This window comes from Panicum hallii, chromosome 4, assembly GCF_002211085.1.
Source record: "Panicum hallii strain FIL2 chromosome 4, PHallii_v3.1, whole genome shotgun sequence".
Lineage (NCBI taxonomy): Eukaryota > Viridiplantae > Streptophyta > Magnoliopsida > Poales > Poaceae > Panicum > Panicum hallii.
The window spans coordinates 19,743,603-19,767,871 of NC_038045.1; the positions used below are offsets into that span (position 1 = coordinate 19,743,603).

General features: G+C 45.4%; 1 protein-coding gene across 1 annotated transcript; it reads right to left on the bottom strand.

Annotated features, from left to right (window-relative positions):
* Window positions 1-2,569: 2,569 nt before the first annotated feature.
* On the bottom strand, window positions 2,570-4,008 carry LOC112890293 (peroxidase P7-like). Its single transcript, XM_025957207.1, has 3 exons — window positions 3,954-4,008; window positions 3,572-3,850; window positions 2,570-3,472 (listed from the first exon to the last, which is right to left on the bottom strand). Exons 2-3 carry the CDS (start codon window positions 3,797-3,799, stop codon window positions 2,711-2,713), a joined length of 990 nt encoding a protein of 329 aa, XP_025812992.1. The 5' UTR covers window positions 3,800-3,850; window positions 3,954-4,008; the 3' UTR covers window positions 2,570-2,710.
* Window positions 4,009-24,269: the final 20,261 nt, after the last annotated feature.

A 24,269-nucleotide genomic window follows, 5' to 3' on the forward strand; every position in this document is an offset into this window, starting at 1 on the left:
GTCTACTGAGCTGTGAATTTATATGTGTGTGTGAAAAATCTACGAGACACATATGCAACTGTGATAGGAGACGTGGAAGGGTAGCAAATAGCGTCTCCCATAACAACACACAAAGGAGACGCGTGTTCTCAAATAGCGTCTCTCATAGCTACCAACAAAGGAGACGATTGTGGTTGAACCGCGTCTCCTATATAAACTCATATATGAGATGCGTGCGGCTGAGCCGCGTCTCCTATTTCGCGTATAGAAGATGGGAAATAAGCAAGTTAGCAGACGCAATATAACGGAGTCTCGGATAACAAGTCTTATAGGAGACGCGGGTTAAAAAACCTTGTCTCCTGAAAAGGGCTGTTACAGGAGACGCGGGCTAATATTCCGTGTCTCCAATAATGTTCAGTGGATGCGTTACATAAATAACTTAGGAGACGATGATTTTCCGTATCTCCTATGCTGTAAACAGGAGACGCTTGTTAAGGAGCTTAGGAGATGCGGTTTTTCTGCGTCTCTTATCTGGTTCCTCATAGGAGACGCAGATGTCCTATGAGTTCATATCGGAGACTAAATTTGGAGAAGCGAGCAAAGTTCGTCTCCTATGACTCCTAACCTCCTATGAGCCTCGCTTACATAGTGTTAGCAGAGCATGAATATGTCAGACTTGGAGGGTACGATGCCGAAGCTTCTTTGGGACGGTTAGCATATGGAGGGGTGAAGATGCCAAAATGGTGGAACTTCATTTTTTACCAAAGTTCTTGAATTCTAGTATTTATAGGATTGGACATAACCAATATCTAGACAAACTCAGTATTTAACCAGTAGCTTCTCATATACTGCTTTCCAAAATGTGTGGCTTTGCTCAAAACCTTGACCCGTAACTTCTCATATACTCCTTTTCAAGATGTAGAGCATGCGGTTTGGGCTGGTTTGATCTCAATGCCACAATTCAACCATTGCTACCATATATTTTCTATTGTTTGTGACTACGGGATTTATATTATATTAAAGTATTTCAAGTTATAAATTCAATAATACTAAATTTGGTAATAGTACTACAAATGATGCTCGATTACAAGGAGGACAGATAGAAAACTAGGTGCCCTTCTGGGTCGACTCCGGCCAGTCGCCGCATCAAGATCATAAACTTTGGTGTTGACGCACCTTGGATCCCCACGAATACTTCAATGGCACCATCGCATACAAACGAATACTACCACAATATTATTTGCTGTAAACATATAACTGTTGTCTCACAAGTTATCTCTACTGTATGACATTTCCCCCCAGCAAGTTGTCATTTATGGTATACAAATGTTCTATTAAGTCTTGCAAATTATTGGTGCCTAAAAGATGTTAAGTCAGGGAATTTCTCGCAATGTCTAGCTGTAAATATGCAATTCTCGTGAAAAGTAGATATTGAATATTAGTTGTTTAAGACCTTCTATTTTATATTAGTAGATCTCCTAAAATTTTGTTTCTGCTTTCACTTCATTTTGCACAATTGATCCATATACAGTCATTCTATATTGACTTGCATGATCATTCTGAAAATGTTGCCTATATATCCGACCATAACTTCTGGTTAGGTTTTCTTGTCGCATTTTTGTCTTTAAAATTATTGTTGTGGGCACGTGACAAGATACAAAATGGCAAGGGTAAAAAATGTGCTGGAGGTCTGGTGCCAACATCATCCTCAACAATGGAACCCTCTCAATTGGAGCTCAAGGTCTGAGTTCAAGTAAAAATTAGCTCCAGTTATCCTAAGAACTAAGCCAGGGGTGAAGCATTCTTTGGACAATTGGCTAGGTAGCTTTTGATTTGTCTCACTCCTTTTCCCTTTTGAGCTTCAAACTCTGTATAAAAGCTCTGTACATATTTGGCCTCATATACACTAAAAAAAAAAAAGTAGGGGGCACCCCTGCTGTTCCGTCAAGAAATTAAAAACAGAACACGGGCCCATCTAAAGAAAAAGAATAAATAGAAATAAATGTCTTTTGGTTGTGTAAGGTCGTATACGTTGAACTGAGATCTTGATTCATTTTGTTCTTTGATTGACTGAGATCTGGATGCTAACGTAGTACATATATATCAAGGGAACCAAGCAAAATGTCGTGGTTGTCTATTTCGCTTTTTGATTTTTTTCTTTACCATTTGAGTTTTCTTTTAAGATCAAACTATTGTTTTGTAACTTAGGTTACATGCACGTTGGATATACAGACTAAAAAAATGATTAGTCCTCAAGAGAAATGTTCACCTTATACAAATTAAATTGGAATTTCTGTTTTTCCCTTTGCTTACCATATTCAAAAGGGCAGTTATGACTTTAATTTGCGTGGCGAAACAGACTCACATCACTTCCCGTTGCAGGCTAGAATAATGTTAATTAGTGGCATGTCCATTATTCTTATTATCCCACGTGCAAATATTGAAATATATACAAAGTCGCATTAACGAAATACCGCCACGTGCCACAAATGAAGATACTAGTACAAATTTGACCCATGATTCATATTATTTTATTTTATTGCCACATTATAAAGTAACAAAATGTACAACATAATTATAAATAAACAAATAAAAAAGCAAGTAACTTTATTACAATTGATTTTCTACAACTTTTCTTTACATATTTAAAATTAAAATACACATGTATTAAGATGGAAGCCAATACATGATTCGATCGCATTTTCCTCCGCGTGTGTATATATATATATCATCAATAGTTGACCTTACGGCAGGTGAGTCTCACCTCCACCGGCATCCCCGGTGGCGGTGGAATTTTGCCCATCTTCACCATCGCCTTGGCGAAGTCTCTCGCAAACACCTCGCCGTCCTCGCTGTACCTCTCCACTAGATGGTCCAGCGGGCTGCCGCAGCCGTAGAGCTCCTGGTCGGAGGTGAGGAGGCCGCGCCGCGCCACCAGGTCCCGGTAGTAGGCGTTGTCGAACCTCATCGGCGTCTGCTCGTCGAACGGCGCCCTGGCATCGTCGCCGGCCTGGCATGTCTGCCGGCGCAGCTCCGCGAACGAGGGGTCGATGTTGGCGCCGCCCTGGCCGTCGTAGCCGTAGACGCGCTCCTTGTAGTGGTGGCACCGCGCCGAGCCGATGGTGTGCGCGCCGGAGAGCGCGACCAGGTCCGTCGCGTCGAGGCCGAACTCCGCGAACTTGGCGATGAGCTCGGTGAGGTTGGCTGTAGGGCTGGGGAGGTCCTTCTCCTCGGCGGCGTACTTGTTGGCGCCGCGCGAGTCCTTGCGTCCGAGCTGTACGTTCCACGTCGGGCCGCCGAGTAGGGCGACGGCGTCCCTGGAGGCCAGGGCGAGGATGTCGGCGCAGGAGACGGTGGCCGGGCAGGAGTGCTCGAGGTGGGACTTGATCTCGTCGATCACGTCGAAGCCGCGGAGCGAGTCGTTGGGCTCGGCGTCCTTCTCGCTCTTGAAGAAGGGCGTGGCGTCGTCCAGGAGGACCGAGGCGTCGCATCCCTGTGTCGCGTTGTTATTTGTGACTAACTTCGTTGCAATGCGGACACAACTGGGGATGAAATAAATTAGTCAGGGAAGATCGTTGAAATGGGGACGTACGTTGACGAAGCAGTCGTGGAAGAAGAGGCGGAGCACGGCGGGGGCCATCGTCTGGTCGGCGGCGACCCTGGACGCCATCACGGACTGTACAATGCTCTGCGCGCTGGGGCAGGTCTTGTCGTAGTAGCTGACGGAGAGACGGTGGTCACCCTTGGCGGCGGTGGACGCGAGAATGACGCAGAGGATCATCAGCGGGACAAGCCAAGAAGCGATCCTCGACGGCGACATGGCTGTCGACGTGCTGGCCGGCGCCGACCTCTATGAGCCAGGAATAACGTGCTGCGACTTACGGCCGGCAGTGTTGAATTCTAGTACGCAGTGAAGCTGCAATGGATGATCGGAAGCTGCAGGCGAGGATGGTGAGTGGAGCGAGAGTGGCTACCTCGAGCTGGATGAATATGCGGGTTGCAGTGGATGAGTACCGATGGAGCACGACGAGGCCTGCTTATATACGGAATGGATGCCTGCGGGCACGCGCTGCAGCATCTCCGGCCGGCGGCCGCCTTTGTGCGTGTACCGGCTCCCGCGCTTCTACTATATACGCGTGTGCACGCGCGATAATGCGGCAGTTGTTGGCACGGTCTCTGGTCATCAAACACCCTCGTGCTCCGTGGCGACGGGGTCAGGGGACTAAAGAGATTAATTAGCACGCATCACTCCCTGCTCGATCTGCTTTCACCCAGATACAGAATAATCTCCCACTGCACGTCAAGTGGTGGTCGATCGAGAAGTGTTGAAATGATCCATTGAATGTTGATTGTGTAGCTGGACCCAATCATTCGCAGACTTCTGATGTGGCCGTGTTAAGAAGAAGATGCAGCGTGCTTGTGTAAGGAGCGGTTAGGTCGGTTGGCCCTGCAACGAACATTGACCACAGCATACGTTCAAGTTTGAACACAAAATAATTGAGTTTGTCTGCTTCGATGGTGACTGACATCTTGTTAACTTTAAGTGTCTTTCTCAACCTTTACCGCTGATTTTTTTCTAACACTCGAGAAAATTGCAAATGAAAGAAACACTCTCCTGTCCATTTCTGTAACATCACCCATTTGTGTGAGTGCATCTATTTCACTATTTGGATGAAGGAATACTTACTAAAAAAATGAAGTCCATGCTCTAAATAAGTGGGTACATGTAAAGATGGTAACGGGTAAAATCTGTGCGGATATACGCTTATCTCGCAATGAGAGAGTTGTTTCTGAATAATAAGATGAAAATTCCGTATAAGAGAAGAATTAAGATTAGATAGAGAATGCATATAACATCATCCTGCCTACATATTAGATTATATCATCAAGAATATAATCATCCATAACTGAATTAAGAGGCAGTTGGTCTTGTGTCACAGTATGTCATCATCCAGAATTATTAAGAACAATTCAACTTCTATGCTTCATTTCATAGATGAATCAACTGACCACATTCATCGTGGCCTGTCAACTCGGCAATGATTCTTTCATCCACTATGCAAAATTGATCACGGTCCACAAATTACTCCTGGAGTACAAAACTTATCAAGAATAAACTACACACATTTTCACTCTTTATTCGTCGACCAGTGTCATAGTAGTCTGCACCAATTGCTCTTCACACTTGAATTGCAAAGGGAGACACGCTTGCTTTTCGAGCATCCATTTCATGATGTGCGGAACATCAGGAAACAGAATTTCATTACTTCCTTCACACATCCATGGAAGAGTCGAGAAAATTCAATTTGCTTTCGTACATCCTTATCTCTCTTTGTACATCCATATGTAAATTGCTAACTGAGATCAGAATATCCAGAAGACTGTCGGGCATGGGGCTGGCAGTGCGCCGATTCGCCTCCCCGGCCGACTCCCCGTCGGCCCGCTTCAGGAAAGGGGTTGAGCCACATCCTCGGCCGCCTCCTCTAAGTCGACCAGCGAGCGGGGGCATGATCTGTCGCACGGATGGCTCCCCGCCAGCGAGCGTGGGCTGTGGGGGCGAGCTGCCCGTCGAGGACGAGCGTTGGGCGCGGTGAGCGACGAGCGTGGGCTCCATCCGCCACCATGGATGCCTCCCAGGCAGCAAGGATCCGCTGCTCGCCCTCCTCCCACAAGAATGAGAATGGATAGCGATGAGATGAAAAAGATAAGAATGAGAAGGTAAGAATCAAAGGGGTGCTGATATCACTAATTATGCTTCCCATATTTTCCTTATACTAGTTAGTTATATTACCCTATACCACTGATCAACAATTTAGCAGTACACAATTAATCTAAACCGTCTGATGTTTACACTACTAGGAAACATGCCCTTAGTACCGGTTGAAAACCGGCATAGGTTCTGGTTCTTCGACCGGTACTTGGGAACTAAGAATAAAAATCTCGACTTTGGACACCGAGTATTTTACATGGTGCCTAAGGCCTTCTTTGGATAGACCAATTGGTACTTCAGTGGCCGCCACGCTGACGCAAGCTGGTGGCCCCTTAGATACCGGTTGGTCTTTCCAACTGGTACCAAAGGGTTTTCCTCCTTTTTTCGAAATCCTATTTTATTTTAATCATTTATTACTGTTTATGCTTTCTACGCGTACCTAAGCCATACACTACTATACGTTCATTAGTCGCGTTCAAGTTAAAATAATGTATAAAAATAACTAAATGTCACCGCCAGTGTAATTAAGTTATTTAGATATAATAATATTTATAAATATACCAATGTCACGATTACAAGCACTGGAAATTAATGTAATGAGCAATTATTTTTATCTCGATTACAAGTTCTAAGCTCCTCATGTCATCGATGCGGATTCTCTACGGACCGGATGACCATCGTGATAGAACTCGCCTTTAGGATGAATTATCTCTTTGAAATGGATCCTATGAGCTGCTCCGACACGGCCACGATCCTATCCACTTGGAGAACTTGTTCTTTGATTTGCATCATCTATCATTTTATAAAAATAAAGCTCGATATATGTCAGACCTGGGCCCACGGAACTGAGTACATGGCCTACATCTTACAGGATAAGGGGTAGGACATGGCCACGCCCTACACCAGTTGTAACTACTTGTAGCGTAATAGAACTACTCATACAGTAGTAAAACTAGTCGGAGACATTAGGAAACTATCCGAAAAGTACTCGGGTAGGAATCCTGAGCTCGTATCCGACTAGAATTTCCATGTAACCCTATCCCCACCAAACTATATAAGGGCGGACAGAGACCCCCTCCAAACATCAGATCACCCGATCACCACCTAAGGTAATACAAACCGCACAGGACGTAAGATATTACGCTCTCAACGGCCCAAACCTGTCTAAACTTTGTGTTCCTTGCACCTTCGAGTTCCTGATCTCGGCAACACCCTACCTACAAACTCATTACCTCGGGAGTAACCCCAAACTCACCACCTCGGGGGTATCCCATGGTGGGCGTGGCAGTAAAACACCGACGACATATAAATTATTCGCGTCAATATAATTAGAAACGTATTTATGAATGGTTTGTACATACTCTTACATCCTCTGAGGTACACTTCCCAAAATGGGTTAGAGTATGTGCATGTAATCACAAATGCAATACCCACATCAATTATTTTCCGCTTCTTATCTCGAACACTAAAATAGAAACAAATTAGCTATAAACTATTTTTATATGCGTATACAGAATAGTAAATGAGATACGCAAAGAGTAGCAGCTCCACATACCGGGAAGTGAGTGTATGTGTGTGCGTGCGAGTGAGTGTGTGTGTGTGAGTGCGAGTGTGTGTGTGAGAGAGTGAGTGTGTGTGTGCGCGCGTGTGTGTGCACGCACGTGTTAGTGTGGGTGTGAGTGTTGGTTTGAGTGTGAGTGTGTATGTGTGTTTATGCGTGCGTGCGTGTAATAAATTATTAACTATTGAATAATTATACCAAAAAATGACACATGCACATTCATGGAATACTTTACAAAGAAAAAATATTGTATATATCAATCTTTGAAAATTACATCATTCAAATAATATATGTACATGAAATTCACTATCAAAATTAACTAAAATAAAGTAATAAACTAAGTAATTAGAGTACTAAAGAAAAATTCAAACTAAACTAATTTAACTAAATAAACTAAACTCCAAAACTAAATTCAAACTAAATTCCAAAACTAAATTCAAACTGAACTCAAATTAACTAAAATAACTAAGTAATAAAAGTACTAAACTACACTTATTTAACCAAAACAAAAAACTAAACTAAAAAAACAAATAAAAATAAAACAAAAAAAAGGAAGACGGCGGCTCTTTGCCCTCGACCGGGCAACGCGTGCTAACATACTTTTTGATCACGCGCGGCGCCGGTCGGGGGCGCGGGGGATGGCGGCGAGGACGACGTCGCCGGCGACGGGAGCGGCGAGGATGCGGAGTGGCGGCGCATGGTGAGGAGGCGCGTCGCGGCGGCTTGAGGAGGCGCGTCGCGGCGGCTTGAGGCGGCGCGGCGTGACTCGGCGAGTGTAACACCCTAATTTTCAAATTAGGAATCTAAATAAATTTTGCTAGATTCTTTACAGGATCCATAAGGTTTTTATTCAATTATTTTAATTTTAGAGCATTTATCGTGAATTAATAGTAATTTACTTAACCATAAAAAATATAAGAAAATATAGGTCTTGTGCATTTCATGGCGCATTGCATTGTTTTATTGTTTGTCTTCCATTTAAATTTAAATTTTAAGCTCAAATTCAAATGCATTTCAATGCACTCCCTCTTTTATTTCCCTCTCTCCTTCTCTTCCCGCAAGGCCCAGACCAGCTGGCCTTTCCTTTCTTCTCCGTCCACCGCGTGGCCCAGCCCAGCAGTTGCTTCGCTCTTCTCTTCCCTAGCCCAACAGCCCACCCGCGCGCCAGCTCCCTCCTCCCCTTCTCTCGCTCGCTGACAGGTGGGGCCCGCCTATCGGGGTTATCCCCGACCTCGAGCTAGACTCGGGCTCGAGCCTGAGTCCGGCCACGGCGCGGCACGGCCTCCGCCCGCGCGCTGCCCCGGGCCCGCACGTCAAGGCCCTCTCGGCCGCCCTATAAAGCCGCCGTCTCGTGCCCTAGGCTCCGCACATCCCGCGGCCGCCGCCTCTTTGCCTCGAAGCCCTAGCCTGCGCCGCCTTCACCACCAAGCTCCGGGACGCCGCCGTCTCACCGCTGCGCTGCCGCTCCATCGCCCCCGCCCACTGCCGAAGCTCCGCATGAAGGTGGACATCATTGCCGGCCCTTTTTCCCGTTGTTTCCCTGCCTTCTCGCGTGCACAATGCCTCGCCGGAGCTCCACGACCGCGCGCCGCCGTCGTCCGCCCTCCTCAGCCCCCGGCGCCCTGTCCCAACCCCCTAAACATGTTTCCCTCCTTGATCTCTTCCTCCCAGACCAAACCCGAGTCGAAACTGTGGCCGGAGTCACGTTTACGCGATTTCCCGACAAGCCTCCGTCACCCGCCGCCGCAAATCCTCACCGCCGGTGCCAGCGCCGGCGCCCACGCCGCCTCAACCCCATGCAGCCGTCCGATCGAGATCCGACGGTCTAGAATAGATCTAGACCGGTGTCAAATAACCCGATACCAATCAACCCTAGGATATTTTGCACTTTAGCCCCTGAGTTCTATCGAAATCAACCCGTAGTCCACAACAGTTCAAAGGTATTCACGAGTAGATCCTTTTTCTTCTATTTAAGCCCCTGTCCTTTTCTAAAATAGAACCCGCCATCCATAGCTCCTCTGTTTTTCAATCTAAACCCTAGATTTAAGGTTTAATTATGTTCTAGCCCTCGGTTTCTTTGCCCAGAGCCCTTCTAGTTTCAAATTTTTTACAAATAAGCCCCTGAAATCATGTTTTAGCCATAACTTCTCCGTTTTAACTCCGTTTTCATCAATTCTTGCGCTCACGCGACCCTTGCGACATATATAGTAGCTTTATAACATCATTTTGCTCTGTTTATATTGTTTGGTATACTATTTCTTATCTATTGTACTTGTTAGTTTGTATGTATTTGTGTGCTACAATAGACGGTGCGCAGTTCGAGGGTCCGCAAGAGCAAGGCTTTGATGATGTTCTTGAGCAGCAGTAGTACTTTGACGAAGGCAAGTGGTCCTTGATCATATTCCAGTCCTAATAACTTTCTAAATGACATATTTACTTTATTTGCATGCATGAGTCTATAATATGATGGACCCCAAACTAAGGATGTGCCTAGTTTCTTTGAACTTCCTTGATTAAATCTGGGTTGTTATATTTATATTGTTGCTATGCTAGTTGCTTTTACTTAGATTTTGGATGAATAATCTGGAAATTACGCTACACTGGTTTTACTCATATTCTGGAATACTTTTATGGTGATAATTAAGATCATTGCATTAATTAGAACATGAAGAACCACCCAAGAAAACAGTGCAACCACAATACTACATAGCTCTGGTCTTGACTAATTAATTAAAAACTTTAGCTTATAATGGTCTTACCGAAAGGGCAAGATGGGAGTGCGTTGATGGGGTATAGCTCGGTCCTCTTGGAGGCTTTATTTATGGTCCTTGGCTAAGGTACCGCCTCATTAAGGAGGGTTATGACCACTGCGGCCTAAGACCTTAGCAGACCGTTGCATGTTAGGGAATCTTTATAAAACCCTCGTAGTGAATCCCTGCCACTCACCTCGGAAGTGTTTAAGAGCCATGCAAACCCGGACATCAAGGGAAACACGAGTTGTGGGTAAAGTGTACAACCTCTACAGAGTGAAAACTGATATATCAGCCGTGCTCACGGTTAAGAGCGGCTTGGACCCTCACATGATAATTGAACGTAAAGATGAACTAAATTGATGTTTTTTATCCATGATGTTGTTACTTATCTCTTATATTTATTTAAGGGTTGGTATATACTTACACTTGATTAATGCTTGTCAAATAAAACTTGGTCAACTAAAAATGCTTATCGCAGTCAAACCATGTCAGCCTTTCCTTGATTTTGGCCTTGCATGTCATATAATTTACTCCACTTGCTAAGTACCAACCATAAGTGTACTCACGCTTGCTTTATTAAAACTAATGCTGCTCAGAACAAGATAATTGTCCGCAGTTCCCTGAAGATTTCGAAGAGTACTAGCCATATGTCTCCTAGTCATCTGCTTGTGAAGTTGAAGTCTGCTGCTAGTTATAAACGTTTATTTATTTGCTTAAGACTTTCGGTCATGTAATAAAGTACTATGATACTCTCTTTCGTTATGACATTGTTCGGGTATACACTGGTATCGTCTATCATATGTGTGGAACTTGATCCTGGTGCACATATGAGATGCATTTGGTTCCTTTCTAATACCAGGTGTGACAGCGAGGAGGTGTGCGCTGGTGTTACGCGCGTTGAGGAGGCGGTGGTGACCGAGGAGGCCGGCAAGTGGCGAGGAGGTCAACGAGGAGGCGCACAAGCGAAGAGGCCAACGAAAGGGAGGCGCGCGACGAAGAGGTGTGGTGGCTCGACTCGGCTCGGCGCGGCGAGGAGGAGCCTAGCGGCAGAGGACGAGCAAGGGTGAGGAGTGCAAGGTGGCTGGCGTCGTCGTCGTCAATCAGGCTGGGCGAAGAAGGAAGGAGGAGAAAGAAGGGAGGAAGAGCTAGGGATATTTATAGCTGGCCCTTTGGTACCGGGTGGAAAGGAGACCCGGTACCTAAAGAAGCCTTAGGTACTGGGTGAAAAAGACACCCGGTACCCTAGGCGGGGTGCGCCAATAGGTGGTAAAGAATTCCTCCCCTTTAGGTACTGAGTGAATATCACCACCTGGTACCTAAGGGTGTAAATGGAATTCATTTCCCGTCATTTCATTTTTCTATCTATTTTGGTTTTATTTTGTTTTTGCATTTTAGAAAGTCTTTTAATTCCTAAAAAATCAAATATGGGCTTAAAATTTACCAAAAAACTTGTACATGTTGTATTTTTATCTAATTATAGAAAATATTATTTATTATTAAAGTGTGTGTGTGAGTGAGAAAGAGAGAGTGTGTGTGTGTTAGTGAGTGAGTGTGTATTTGAGTGAGTGAGTGGGTGTGTGTTAGTGTGAGTGTGAGTGTGTGTGTGTCTCTCTCTCTCTCTCTGTTATATAGTGTGTGTGTGTGTTAGTGTGAGTGTGAGTGTTTTTCTGTGTGTGTGAGAGAGAGAGAGATAGAGTGAGTGAGTTTGTGTTAGCATGAGTGCGAGTGTTAGTGTGTGTGTGTGTGTTTTAGTGAGTGAGTGTGTGTGTGTTAGTGAGTGAGTGTGTGTTAGTGTGAGTGTGAGTGTTAGTGTGTGTGCATGTGTGTGAGAGAGAGTGTGTGTTAGTGATTGAGTGAGTGTGTGTGTGTGAGAGAGAGTGTGTGTGTTAGTGATTGAGTGAGCGTGTGTGTTAGTGAGTGTGCGTGTGTGTGTGTTTGTGTAACTGACAACATAATATTACATATAGTTGAAATGATGAGTCAAAATATTACAAGATTACTAAAAATTGTTCAAGAGACAATTAATCATCTAATGGAATTTTAACAATAGTTTGCTTTACAATTGTCCCTTCATTATGATCATGGCATACGTAGGGAGCTTTCTCATGGGATAAAATGATACTTGTGTCAACTTCCACCGCAAACGGAGTCATGTCTTCAGCCTTATTGTATTCTTCTTCATCCGTGACATTATCGACTCCCACAATTTTTCTTTTACCTACTAGAACATGTGGCGCTTTTGCTCATCATTTTCTGACTTGTCCTGTGTTGATTTGCTAGACTTGTCCTTCTTTGCTAGACATATCCTTCACATAGAAAACTTGAGTGACATCTTTGGCTAGGACGAACGGTTCGTCTCGATAGCCAAGCTCTTTAAGGTCTACGGTTGTCATTTCATACGTGTCAATTTCGATGCCTTTTCCAGTCAGCTTCACTCAATGGCAACGAAATAGAGGAATCTTCAAAGGCCCATAGTCGAGTTCCCATATCTCCTCAATGTAACCAATATATGAGTTGCTTTGGCCATTAGTATCAATGGCATCTGTACAGACACCACTATTTTGATTGGTGCTCGTTTTGTCTTGGGATCTTGTGTAAAATATGTATCCATTAATTTCATATCCTTGGTATGTCAAGATTGTATTGGATGGACCCCTGACTATCCAGGCAAGATGTTCATGAATGTCCTCGTTGGCCATAAGTTCCGTGCACAACCAGGTGGCAAAGGAATCAATGTGATGCTATTTGTAATCCTAGTTTCAGACTTCCAAAGGTACTTGTTTCATAAGATCTACTTGTGCTCCTCGATGTACGGAGCCACTAAGCCGGACTGTTGCATAACGGTGAAATGTGCTTTGCTCAATGATGCATGGTCATTAGCATTTATTGATTTCTTTCCTAGTGTGCCCTTTCCAATTAGCCTCCCCTCATGCCGTGATACTGGAACCCCAATCAGGCAAAGTTCATCCACACAGTCAACACAAAACTCAGTGACCTCCTCTGTCACATAACCCTTGGAAATGCTTCCATGTGGATGAGCATGGTTACGAACGTATTTCTTTAGGACTGCAAAAAATTGTTCAAAAGGAAACATATTATGGAGGTAGACAGGCTTGAGAATACTGATCTCTTTAGTAAGGTGAACTAGGAGATGCATCATAATATTAAAAAACGATGGAGAAAATATCATGTTGTTATCGGTCAAAACCCACCGGCGAGCAGCGACAGGCAACACGAGGAGCTGGGAGGCTCCCGGGACTGCTGGTCGGCCCCAGTACCTCGGTCAACGGCCCAGGATCCGGCACACGACCTGGTGTCTGGGTTACTAGGCGTGCCACCTAACCTTGTACCTGATCAGTAAGGTGCAGAAGTGATTTATGTTAGTTTCCTGCATGCACAGACACATGTAAACATTAGTCCGAGCCATGATCGGCTCATCGGGTGATTCCCGATATCGACTGTAAAGAGCCGATTGTATCTAGTATCAGATCGGTTCTAAGCATTTGAATAAAGCACGCATATCTGATGGTAATATAAAACTTGCTCTGTAACCATTAAGCTAATCCAGTCTACGATGGTTAAAGCTTTCACTGCATACCGGAACATCCTACACATAATTGAGCCTAATAGATATGAAAAGTAACATAATAGCAACCTAAACAGAGGCCTAAAAACCAACAGAGAGCTGATTCCCGGAACAATCCCTCTTTAGGTTGATACAAAGCATCAAGCGCACTGCCGGAACGTTCAACCCGTTTGAAGGGCCTAATTATGCATATGTTAAGCTAAATCTTCAATGAACGAAGACTAACCATAAAAGATTGGATCTACTAATCAAGGTGCTGCCCTTACACCCGAGATCGGGCACGAGGACAACTAAACATTTACAGATAACAAACGATACACGAATAAAGCATGAAAGAGCCAATGCTACTCTATAAACGCCATGATAACTAGTGTTACTCGCCATCAACAATACTTCAGTATGAGAAACACAAAGGTAGACAGGCAGGAATGATGCTGCCCCGATCACACCGAGAGCTGTTATGATGCGGCGAGAGTTGATGTGAATGATTGTTTTTGTTCGTCCTTTATTCATAATCCAAGGTACATATTTATAGTCCGGAGACTTGCCTTCCCTAACCAATTCTAACTGACTACGATACGAATCCTCGCTGTCTCTATCTAAACTATTTTAAATGCACGCACCTATCTAGATACATGGCCAATTCTGGCCTCAAACGCCCGCGCAGGGGCCGATTCACAAGCCCACTACGATTATCTTTTGAGCCCATCTTGCTTCGCGGCCCACCTTCTGGCCCAGCTAAATTATGGCAATAACACATGCCCCCTGGTTTCGGCAATAATTATTCCGAAACCATTTTTTTCTTTTTGATCGCCCCACCTCTTCGACTTTCAAAGTCTGTACAGGCGTGCCTCTTCAACTTTCAAGGGATGTGACTGCTCTGCATCAAACTCCTTGGAAACCGTCACGGTGCCGATTCATATTCCATTTTTATCTTTATAAATCTGCCCCCGGTAGTTTTCTTTCTCTCATCCCCTTCCTTCAGCCATTAGTAACCGCACCTAATACAATTTCCCTTCTCTTGCAATGGCTTCTTCTTCCTCTGCTTCCTCTGTCATTTCCTTTGAGTCCGAGTCCACCCGAGAAGCCACTCCAGAATACGACCCCACTGCCGCCTATGAGGCCTACGCTCCTCTGCATTGGGACGCAGAGGACTGGGACTTCCAAACCTAGTCAGAGGATGATGAATCCCTGACCGATGGTGAAGACCTCCAACTTCTCCTTGGTGGGGAGTTGAATGAAGATGATGAGGACGACATGTCCTGGGATGAGGATTTCTTCTCCTCAGAGGAAGAAGTCGATTCTTCATCAACCGAGGAGGATTCGGTAGCAGGAGGCTACCTACTTGGTGGGTCGTCGAAGGATGACGACGACGACAATGATGATGAAGATGAAGAAGCCGAAGACAACAGTGGCTTCAGCAGCGACAGTGGTGGAGACGATGATGGCGATGACGACGGCAGCGACGACAGTGACGCCAGCATGGCTCCTCCGATCAAGCGCCGCAGAATCTCCGGCACCTACTGGTGGTAGATCATAGGATTAAGCCGATAGATCGGCTCTAGGAGTAATCGGCACCCCTTTTGTAATCATTTCCCCTTATAAATAAAATCCTTTTACTTTAAACCGCAATTTGTCAAGAAGCCGATCTTGAGAGCCGATGGCAATGCATCGGTTCCTTTCCTTAAAGTGCCGATCGGATTTGAGTTGATTCTTAAATCAATTCCATTTTCTACTTAAATCCAGAACCTTCCTGAAACAGATCTTGAAATATTCCCAGAATCCAAGTTATTCTCCAAAACCCTTTGCTCATAAACCCTAATCGTAAGACCTGGACCAAAGCCTTAGAGCACGAACTCAACTTGCGCTGCTAACCCTAGATCCAGTTTCTAGGTTCTTGATCTTCGTTAGGGTTTCAGATGGCGGGATCTTTAAATGCCGATGCAGGCGTACTTGGTCTGAAGGTAAAACTCCGACCTTTGCTAATTTAATGTAGGAATTATTAGATCCCTTGCATCATTAAATGATCTTTCTCTGGTTATTTGGCTTTTATTGATTCTTCAGGTTTCAGATATTCTTTTGCCGCATCCTTCTTCCACCAATTCTTTTTGTCTCAGGCCTTGTTCTTACGAGAAACCCGTAGATCTAATTTCTTGTGAGGCCAATCGAATTCCGTTCATGAGCCAAAACATAGATTTAGATTCCTAGGCCGACAGCCTACGTGCTTGGCCAAATCCTCCCGAGGGCTGGGTGACCTGGTATAATAGAGTAGCAAAGACCTACCAGCCCACATGGGAGAGCATAGGGATAGCCGATGCTCTGTCTCTATCTCTATCCCCTCTTGAGAAGAACGAGAACCTTCTGAAAACCATGGGCTACTTTTGGTCCGATGCCTTGAACTGCTTCTTATTTGACCACGGTCCGATGACTCCAACCCTCCTGGATGTAGTAATGATTACTGGTTTGGACATCTCATCATCTTTCCCCTCTACCTTCAGACTGCCCGAAGTCCCCTTCAATTTATCCTCCAAAACAGAGTGCACAAACTGAGGTGCATATCTGAACCAGCATATCAAAACCAAAGGCCCTATGACTGAGCAGGAACATACGGCCTTTCTGAATCTTTGGTTGGAGCACTTCTTATTCTGCGGTCCTTCCCTTGCCCCAACCAAGAACTATCTCCCCCTAGCATATGAACTGGCCAAAGGTAATACTGTTGGCCTTGTTAAATTGTTCCTTGGGGAAGTCTATAGATATCTCCACCTAATATCCTTGAGCCTGCTTACCCAAAAGAAACTCAGGACCGGTGGTCCCTGGTGGTTCATCCAGTTATGGGCTCACCTATATTTTCAGGACTTCATCCCAAACTTCCCCGTTTTGGCCAATAACTCCTTTCTAGATCATAGTGGGAGGCGAATTAGGTGTACCAGTTTCGACCAGGCTCTGTACAGTCTTCCTGGCAGCAAGTTGAACCCCTCAGCTGCTTCAAACTAGTTTAGGATATTCTATAGGGGTCTGGACAACCCTATCTTCCTTCCCTATACTGATTCTGAAATTTTCGAGAATCCAATCACCTTTAGATTGGCTGATTTTGCCGATGATGATAGCACTCGGCATTTATACTCTATCATGATTTGCCCTTACTTCCTTCCAGTTGATATGAGCACCTCCAACCAAATCATCAAGCCCGGTTATGAGTTCTACCAGCCGGTCGTAGCAGCCCGGCAATTTGGTCTCGGGCAGGTTCCTTCCCACTTCTTCCTTCACCATTTGACAACGAGTAGAGCTGATCTGCCCGATGCCCTTACCAGCCAAAGATGCTACAGCCTATTCACTAATCTTCTCCTTCCAATCCCCGTTGACCTTTCGTTCACCTCTTCGGCCATCGGATTCAAGAGCTGGTGGTCTTTGTGGAAGACTCATGTCTTTCGGAAAGCCCTGGGGCCAATGCTGCAACAGATTGACGCTGAATATGAAGCCCCTGAAGGAGAGGTATTATCAACACTTGAGTGCTTCCTCTTGACTCCGCTCAACTCCTTCTCTAATTCCATTTGTTTTCTCTACAGCAGGAGGATGGTCCGGAGCCCAAGAGCGATGATGGCTCCATCTTCTTGTTCTCACCACTTGCCCCCGTGGTCCTCTTCGGCAAAAACGCACCTCCCCCGTCAAAGGCCATCATGCGGATCCAGCCTGGCTCCGCAAAATCAACTCCCAAACAGAAGCGAACCTTTGACATTGCTGCCCCCCCTCCCGAGCCCAAACAAAGGCGAGGAAGATGACTTCCAGAAAGATTCGGAAAGAAGCTGGACCATCTTCCACCGACCAAGAAGCTCCGATCGCCAACCAGGTTTAGATTGTCCCTCTTATAATTGATCCTCTGAACATGTATATTTTGGCTTAACTGCTCTTTCCTTGCTTGCAGGCTGATATCATAGATATTTTCAGCGGGGAAGAGCCAACGCGCCAAGAGAACCCAACTCTAGAGGCCCCAAAGGATCCTTTGTCGACGGTCAATGCCTTAGTCAACCTTCAGGATCCAATCCTGACGACTCCAGAGAGCCCCGCAATGCCAGCCGATACTTTGGTCGGCCTTTAGGATCTGCAGGAGCCGGTCGTCACCACATCGGCTGTCGGTCCTTCTCTGCAGGAGCTGGTCGTCACCTCGTCGGCTACCAGTCCTCCTCCAGAAAGGGTGCATCTGCAGGAGCCGGTCGCTACTACATCGGCTGTTACTCCTTCTCCAGACATGGTGTGTCTGCAGGAGCCGATCGTCTCTTCATCAGCTATCATTCCTTCTCCACAACAGGTGTGTTTTATCATCAAGCCGCTTGCATCTTGCTTTCCCTGGCCGTATTAATTTTATACCTTCTTTCAGGGTCTGAACCTCTCGGAGTTACTTTCGTTCGACCCTACATCTGTTGGTTTGGCCTTACTAGAAGTCGATTATTATCAGCCAGATCCGACCGGTGTTGCCAGCCAACTTCTTCGCGTGAAGGGCCTTCTATCAGCTCTGATTGATGCCTTGGTCCGGGATTCCGATGCAGTGAGGCAGATTCTTGAGGAGATCAAGTCTCAACTCCCGGAAGCCCTTCAGATCAAGCTCTAGCCAACCGGGTACCTCCCTTTCTTTCGGGCAAAGGTAGAACAAGATCAACACAGGATTGAAGCTCATCGTTCTCAAGCCCCCTTGAAGGCCGGCATTGCCGAGAGGTGCTGATTGCTTAACAAGAAGAAGGCGACTCTGGACGCCAAGACTGACACATCTGCGCACTCTCAAAGGCTTCAACTTCTAGAGAAGGAGTTAGAAGACCTCAAGGCTAAGGTTCGAGCAACCGAACAGCGCATCCAGGAAGAGAAGAACCTTATTGCCAGCTCCAAACGAGAAGCAGAAGACTTGACTGCCCAACTGAAGATAGAACTCGCAGAGCTGAGCGCTTTGAGTAGGGAGTAGGCAGGTGGTGTCGGGAGAGGACAGGGACGATGAAGCAGTGATTGCTGAAGCTAATCGCATCCACCTTGAGGCTATCGCAGCCATTGTTGAGTTCCTTTAGTAGCCTTTCTTGTAATCACCCCTTGTAAGATAAACCTGCATGTATCCGAATTAAGATTCTAAAGTTGATGGTTGTACATCGGCTATTTGACCAACTTAGTGCGTTGGATACGAAATATGTTTTTTTCTATATATGCGGGCCGACTGCACGTGTCGGCCCTCTTTCTTTGTGTCCAGATGTGTAACATCGGCTTTCACCTGTATAGGCCATCAGGACCTGTCAGCTCATAGCCTAACGCGTAGCATCGGCTTTATTGCTTACCATCCCACATACTTGGGAAGTATTCCTTAAGATGTTGACCATTGACCGCCACCGGGAATTTGACGCCATCTAACTTCTCAAGCATATATGCGTTCCCAGGTAGGACTTGGTCAAACCTATAAGGCCCGTGCCAGTTTGGAGACCATTTGCCATACGCTGCATCTTTAGTCCCCAATGGTAGCACCGCTTCCCAAACCAGATCTCCAACTTGGAATTCTTTTGGCTTGACTTTCTTATTGTATGCGCGGGCTACTTTGGGCTTATTTTCTTTAATCTTCTCAAGTGACCAAAGTCCAAGCTCCGTGAGGTCCTTGATATTGTCATTCATCAGAGTAGCATACTCTTCAGCTGTTAAGTCATTTTGGAACTCTATGCGCCTCGAGCCGGCCGTAATCTCCCATAGTAATACAGCCTCCTGTCCGTACACTAGGTGATAAGGAGAAGTTTTTGTTGCTCCATGGCACGAAATATGGTATGCCCATAATGCCTCTGATAAGATCTCATGCCAACGCCTAGGATGCTCATTGATCTTTCTCTTGATCAACTTGATAAGGCTCTGATTAGACGCTTCAGCTTGCCCGTTTGCTTGGGCATAATATGGAGATGACCTAATCAGCTTGATGCCCATGTAAGTAGCGAACTTCTTGAAGTCCTCTGAAATGAAGACCGAACCTCCATCTGTTGTAATGGACTGAGTAATCCCGAACCTATGAATGACATGCTCTTTAACAAAATTAATGACATCCTTAGATGCTACCGACTTCATGGGAACTGCCTCCACCCACTTGGTAAAATAATCTGTGATGGCCAACATAAACTGGTGGCCTTTGCTGGATGGAGGATTAATTTTGCAGATCATGTCCATGCCCCAGCCTCTGAACGGCCATGGTTCAACGATAGGGTTCATTACTGATGCTGGTACCATTTGTATCTTCCCAAACCTCTTACATGCCTGACATCCTTTATAATATTTGAAGCAATCTTCAAGCATAGTGGGCCAGTAATACCCCGATCGCCTAATCAGCCACTTCATCTTATGAGCCGATTGGTGAGTGTGACATTCAGGTGCTTAGAATTAAAACACACTAAATGCTAGTAGAAAGTATGTATGTTTGATTTTGTATTGGTGTGCTCAAATTTGAATGTAAAAGGGAAAAGGACATTAATGTAATTCTGAAAAATTTAGGTCGTTTAGTGTTAAATGGGTGAGAATGTGAGGTAAAAAATCAAACATATGAAGGTTGTTTTGAAAAAGTCAAGAACTTGCTTTTAAACCACAAATATAGGTGAAACTACCCATAGGATGTAAGTGTATTGTAGTTTTTAAATAGGATTTAATTAAAGTTTAAAACTTTGTCAAGTTTTATGTTAATTACCAATCCTTAGCTCTTTTGCAACTGAACCTTAAAGCAAAGTTGTAGACCTTGCTAAACCCTACACTTTTGCTTTTGGGAACTTTTTCATTTGAGCTATGGTTTGAAAGTTATCTAGGCTTTACAGTGGAGTCCCTGCACTTTCGGGAAAGTGCAAACCGATCCTACTTCGTCTACCTCCACTCCTCCTCTATTTCTCTGCCCGACGCACCGCCGCCGCTTCGCCGGCCATGTGCCGCGCACCCACCGCCCCCACGCCGCCTTTCCTCGCGCCACGTGCCGGCCCTGCGTCCGCGCCGCCGCTTCTCTGGCCCGCGCTGGCCCTCTCCTGGACTCTCCACGTCGCGCCGCCGCCGCCCGAGCCGCCACGCGTGCCGCCGGCGTTGACAGCTCCTGCTCGCGCATGCTATGCCCCTCCCGGCCTTAAAACATGCTCAGTGGCTGGTCTGTGATCTTCTTTACTCACCTGAGCACCTCTATTCCATGGCATTTCCTCTTCCCGAGCGCAGCTCCTCACCAGACCTCCGCCGCAACCCCTGGCCACCGTCGACAGCCACCCACACTGCTTCCCATCCCTGATCCAGTGCTCCTAGAGCACCGCTGCAACCCACTGGTGCTCCCCAGCCTGCCCAATCTCGCTCTTGTGCACCGGAACGATCGGACCACTACGCCGGTAAGCTCGAGCTTCCGCCGCCGCTCGGCCCCGCCGTCGTCCCATCGATCCACTGCCTCTTAGCCCCGACCAAGCACACCGTCAACACCACATCATCACGTGAAAGCTCCTTGACCACTTCCCCGCCGCTCTCCTGCCCTCTGCCCACCGGAACGTCGACGACATCCCTCGGGCCTCCACTGCCCGCCCCTGTTCGCCGCCATTACGCTGCCTCGGCCCCTCTCTTCCCCGACACCGGCCACCCCCCAGACCACCATGAGTCCCTGAGCATTTCCCCTCACTTGCCCCTCGCCGCCGGTGAGCTCTCTCACCGGAATTTGATCGGCATCGATCGGACCTCCTGTGTAGTCCGGCCAGGGACTCAATTGCGACGATTCAAATGTTTCCAGGGGCCTATCTGTGAGAAAGCAGCACCCCTCTCTAAACACAAATCAGCCAACTTGTAAAATCAATAGGAATTCGTAGAAAAATCCAAAAATTGTCAAACCAGTTTTGGTGTACTCTAGAAGTTGAACTCGACTACTTTTGTTACTAAAGTTTGGTTTAAAACTAAATGATTTTTGAGTTATTTTAAAGTTTAACAAAAGGGTAGTTTGAGCATAACTTTTGCATGCTAGCTCTATTGATGGTGGTTATGTTATGAATGAGCTTGTGTACAATTTTCAACTACAGTGCTGAACTCTAGCTTAAGTTAGTTTAAACTTATGCAAATTAAACTTGAAAGGGTTTAAATTTAATTAAGCATGCTACTAAGGATTTATACCTAGATCTTTTTACCATGTGATGATCTACAATAGAATAGTCTATAGTAAATATTTTAGGAATTTACAACACTGTTTTACTTAAGGTTTGCATTTAAACTTGAAGTTTGAACTAAATTCAAATACCCTAGTATCTATTTTTAGAAAATTATGAAAAATTCACAGTAAACTTATCCACTAGGAATAAGCTTATCCACAAAAATTCAAGGCAATAGCCTTTATGAATTTCAAATTAAAAATCAAACTTGTTAATATAATTCAATTAATTCATCTAATTAAGGTAATTGGATTAGAGAGCCAATAATAGGTTTATGTTTAAACCTCTTGCTTTATGAGTTTGAGTGTATTAACCTATTGGATTGCAACTTTATTGTGAAATAAAACTCTTAACTCGGAAACTATCTAATCAAAGCATTGCACACTTGACGACGGAGACTACGAGCTAGTCCCGGAAACTGAACCAGGGTTTTTTGAAGATACAGTGAACGTCGTCGAGACTCTAACTGAAGCTCCGAACCAAAGTTCGGAAATCCTTGACACTCCTGCCCCTAGTCCCACTCAAGAAGGCAAGCCCCGGTGCATAGCCCAGTATTTCAAATTACTACATTATGCAATTCTATACTTATATATTATATCTTGCATTAAGTCTAGGAGTTGAAATGAAACTTTAAATGCATGAATCCTAGGAACCTATGTATTGTGCCCGAGTCCTTATCGAATAGATGCTCTGCTAATTGGACCGGCAGAAGTCGGGTGATTTCCTGTCACTCGCGCAATATAGGAGTTGAATGTTTACTATTCTGTAATCACTATAAGGATGATGGATGGGGTCATGTGCAGTATCATGACTCGGAAGGTTACCCCGTCTGTGTTGATAAAAGTTGATAAGGTCGCAATGTGTGGTAGCGGTGGCTAAGCGTTTGAAAGTACTAGCCACATGCCGCGAAATATGGTAAAGCGGTAAGCCTAGTAACCAATCGGCCCGAGGAGTGGACATACCTCCCACCACTCGTATTTTGGTTTTTCTCACGCACCAACGTGCGTGAGTACGTCCTATGCAGCAGACAGGAGTATGGTCATGTAGTCGTGCTACAGGCGTATGTCCTGCACAATTGGTGTGCGTACGATCCTACAGTCGCTTGTGGTGGCCCTGTTCCACGAGTCGGAATGAAAGGCAGACGGTTGCTTCGGAACTATCGTTGGATGTTCCAAGCGTGTGAGTTAGGTTTGCCTTGCAAGGTCTGGAAATTTGATTCAGATTCATCCATTTCTCGCGGAGATTGAGACTGCTTATTCCTTCTGCCACATAGAGTAAGAACAGTAACCCTTATGGAATAATCTGGATGGATGTTAATCTCTACCTTGTTTGTCTAGAATAGGTGCTTACATAGAATGGTTAATGAGACTAGAATCTGAAAGCTAAAACATGAAAGTAGATCATACTCTTTGTTGATTTTCAGCTGAAATTAAACTCAGAACCATTACAAGCCAGCATGAGTCTAGCGACATGGCTAAGTATACCATGACCCGGTTAAGTCTTGCTGAGTATTAGTATACTTAGTCTTGCTAGTGAATTTTTTAGGTATGACCTTTGAGAACCCCACGGATAGTCCTGCATGGCCATCTTCTGTTCCGTTTGGCTGGTTTGTGGAGTAGGATCTGTCCCCGGCTGGTAGTGACCCTCCTGAATGACGCCATACCACGGGCTGAGTGTGGTGTCAACCTTCGCGACGTGTGTAGTCGTGTGTTAATTTTCTTCCGCTGTGAACTTGACAAGCATGTTTAGCTTGTCGTTTTAAACAATATTTGTTTATTACCTTAAATTTGAAATGGTTTGTAATAATGGTTAATAGACTGTGAATTAAAAATTGATGAGCTGTTGTGCGAATGTAAACTCGCCTTCGTGCGAGGTAAACCTGCTTCGATCCTGTTGAACCGTGGTTGCATCAGGCGGAGACCCGACAGACCAATGGGTTGTTCCGTTTAAAGTGCGTTGAGTTAGTATCGGCTGTATAGCGATGACTAGCGCACTTGAGCCAGAATAATTCAGGCGGTTCTGCCACAGTGAGTCCCATAAGTGCCTTCATGGACTTCGTGTAAGAGCTGATTGGATTCAATCAGCCCCAAGCATTTGAGCAACAAACCTTCTAAAGTCCTGTAGAACATGTCATCCCCTATCAGGAAGTATTTCATGGCCTTGTATCGTATCCTCTTGGGTGCCCCCCGAGCCGAATCCTTCAAGTAATTGAAGATATCGGCTCTCCAATCTCCTTGGTCCAGTAGGTGTACCTGAAATTCAGCTCTGTCCATCACAACCTTGTATCCCAAAGCCATCTGTGCAAGATCATTGGCCTTTGAATTTTGCGTCCTAGGTATCCAATAGAAATTTATGTACCTAAATTGGGCCATCAGCTTTTGACATTGTACCCATAACGGGAAGAGCAACTCGCTCTCACACCTGTACTCCTCTGTGAGCTGAGAAATCACCAACTTTGAATCCCCAAAAATTTCCACTGCTTCAGCTCCGGCCTTAAGAAGCAACTCCATACCCTTTCGCACCG

Bases quoted from the DNA above. Each gene is read 5' to 3' on its own strand.
- LOC112890293 (XM_025957207.1), bottom strand. From the start codon at position 3,799: ATGTCGCCGTCGAGGATCGCTTCTTGGCTTGTCCCGCTGATGATCCTC. The intron at 3,473-3,571 runs GTACGTCCCCAT...AACGCGACACAG, and splicing joins TCCACGACTGCTTCGTCAAC to GGATGCGACGCCTCGGTCCT.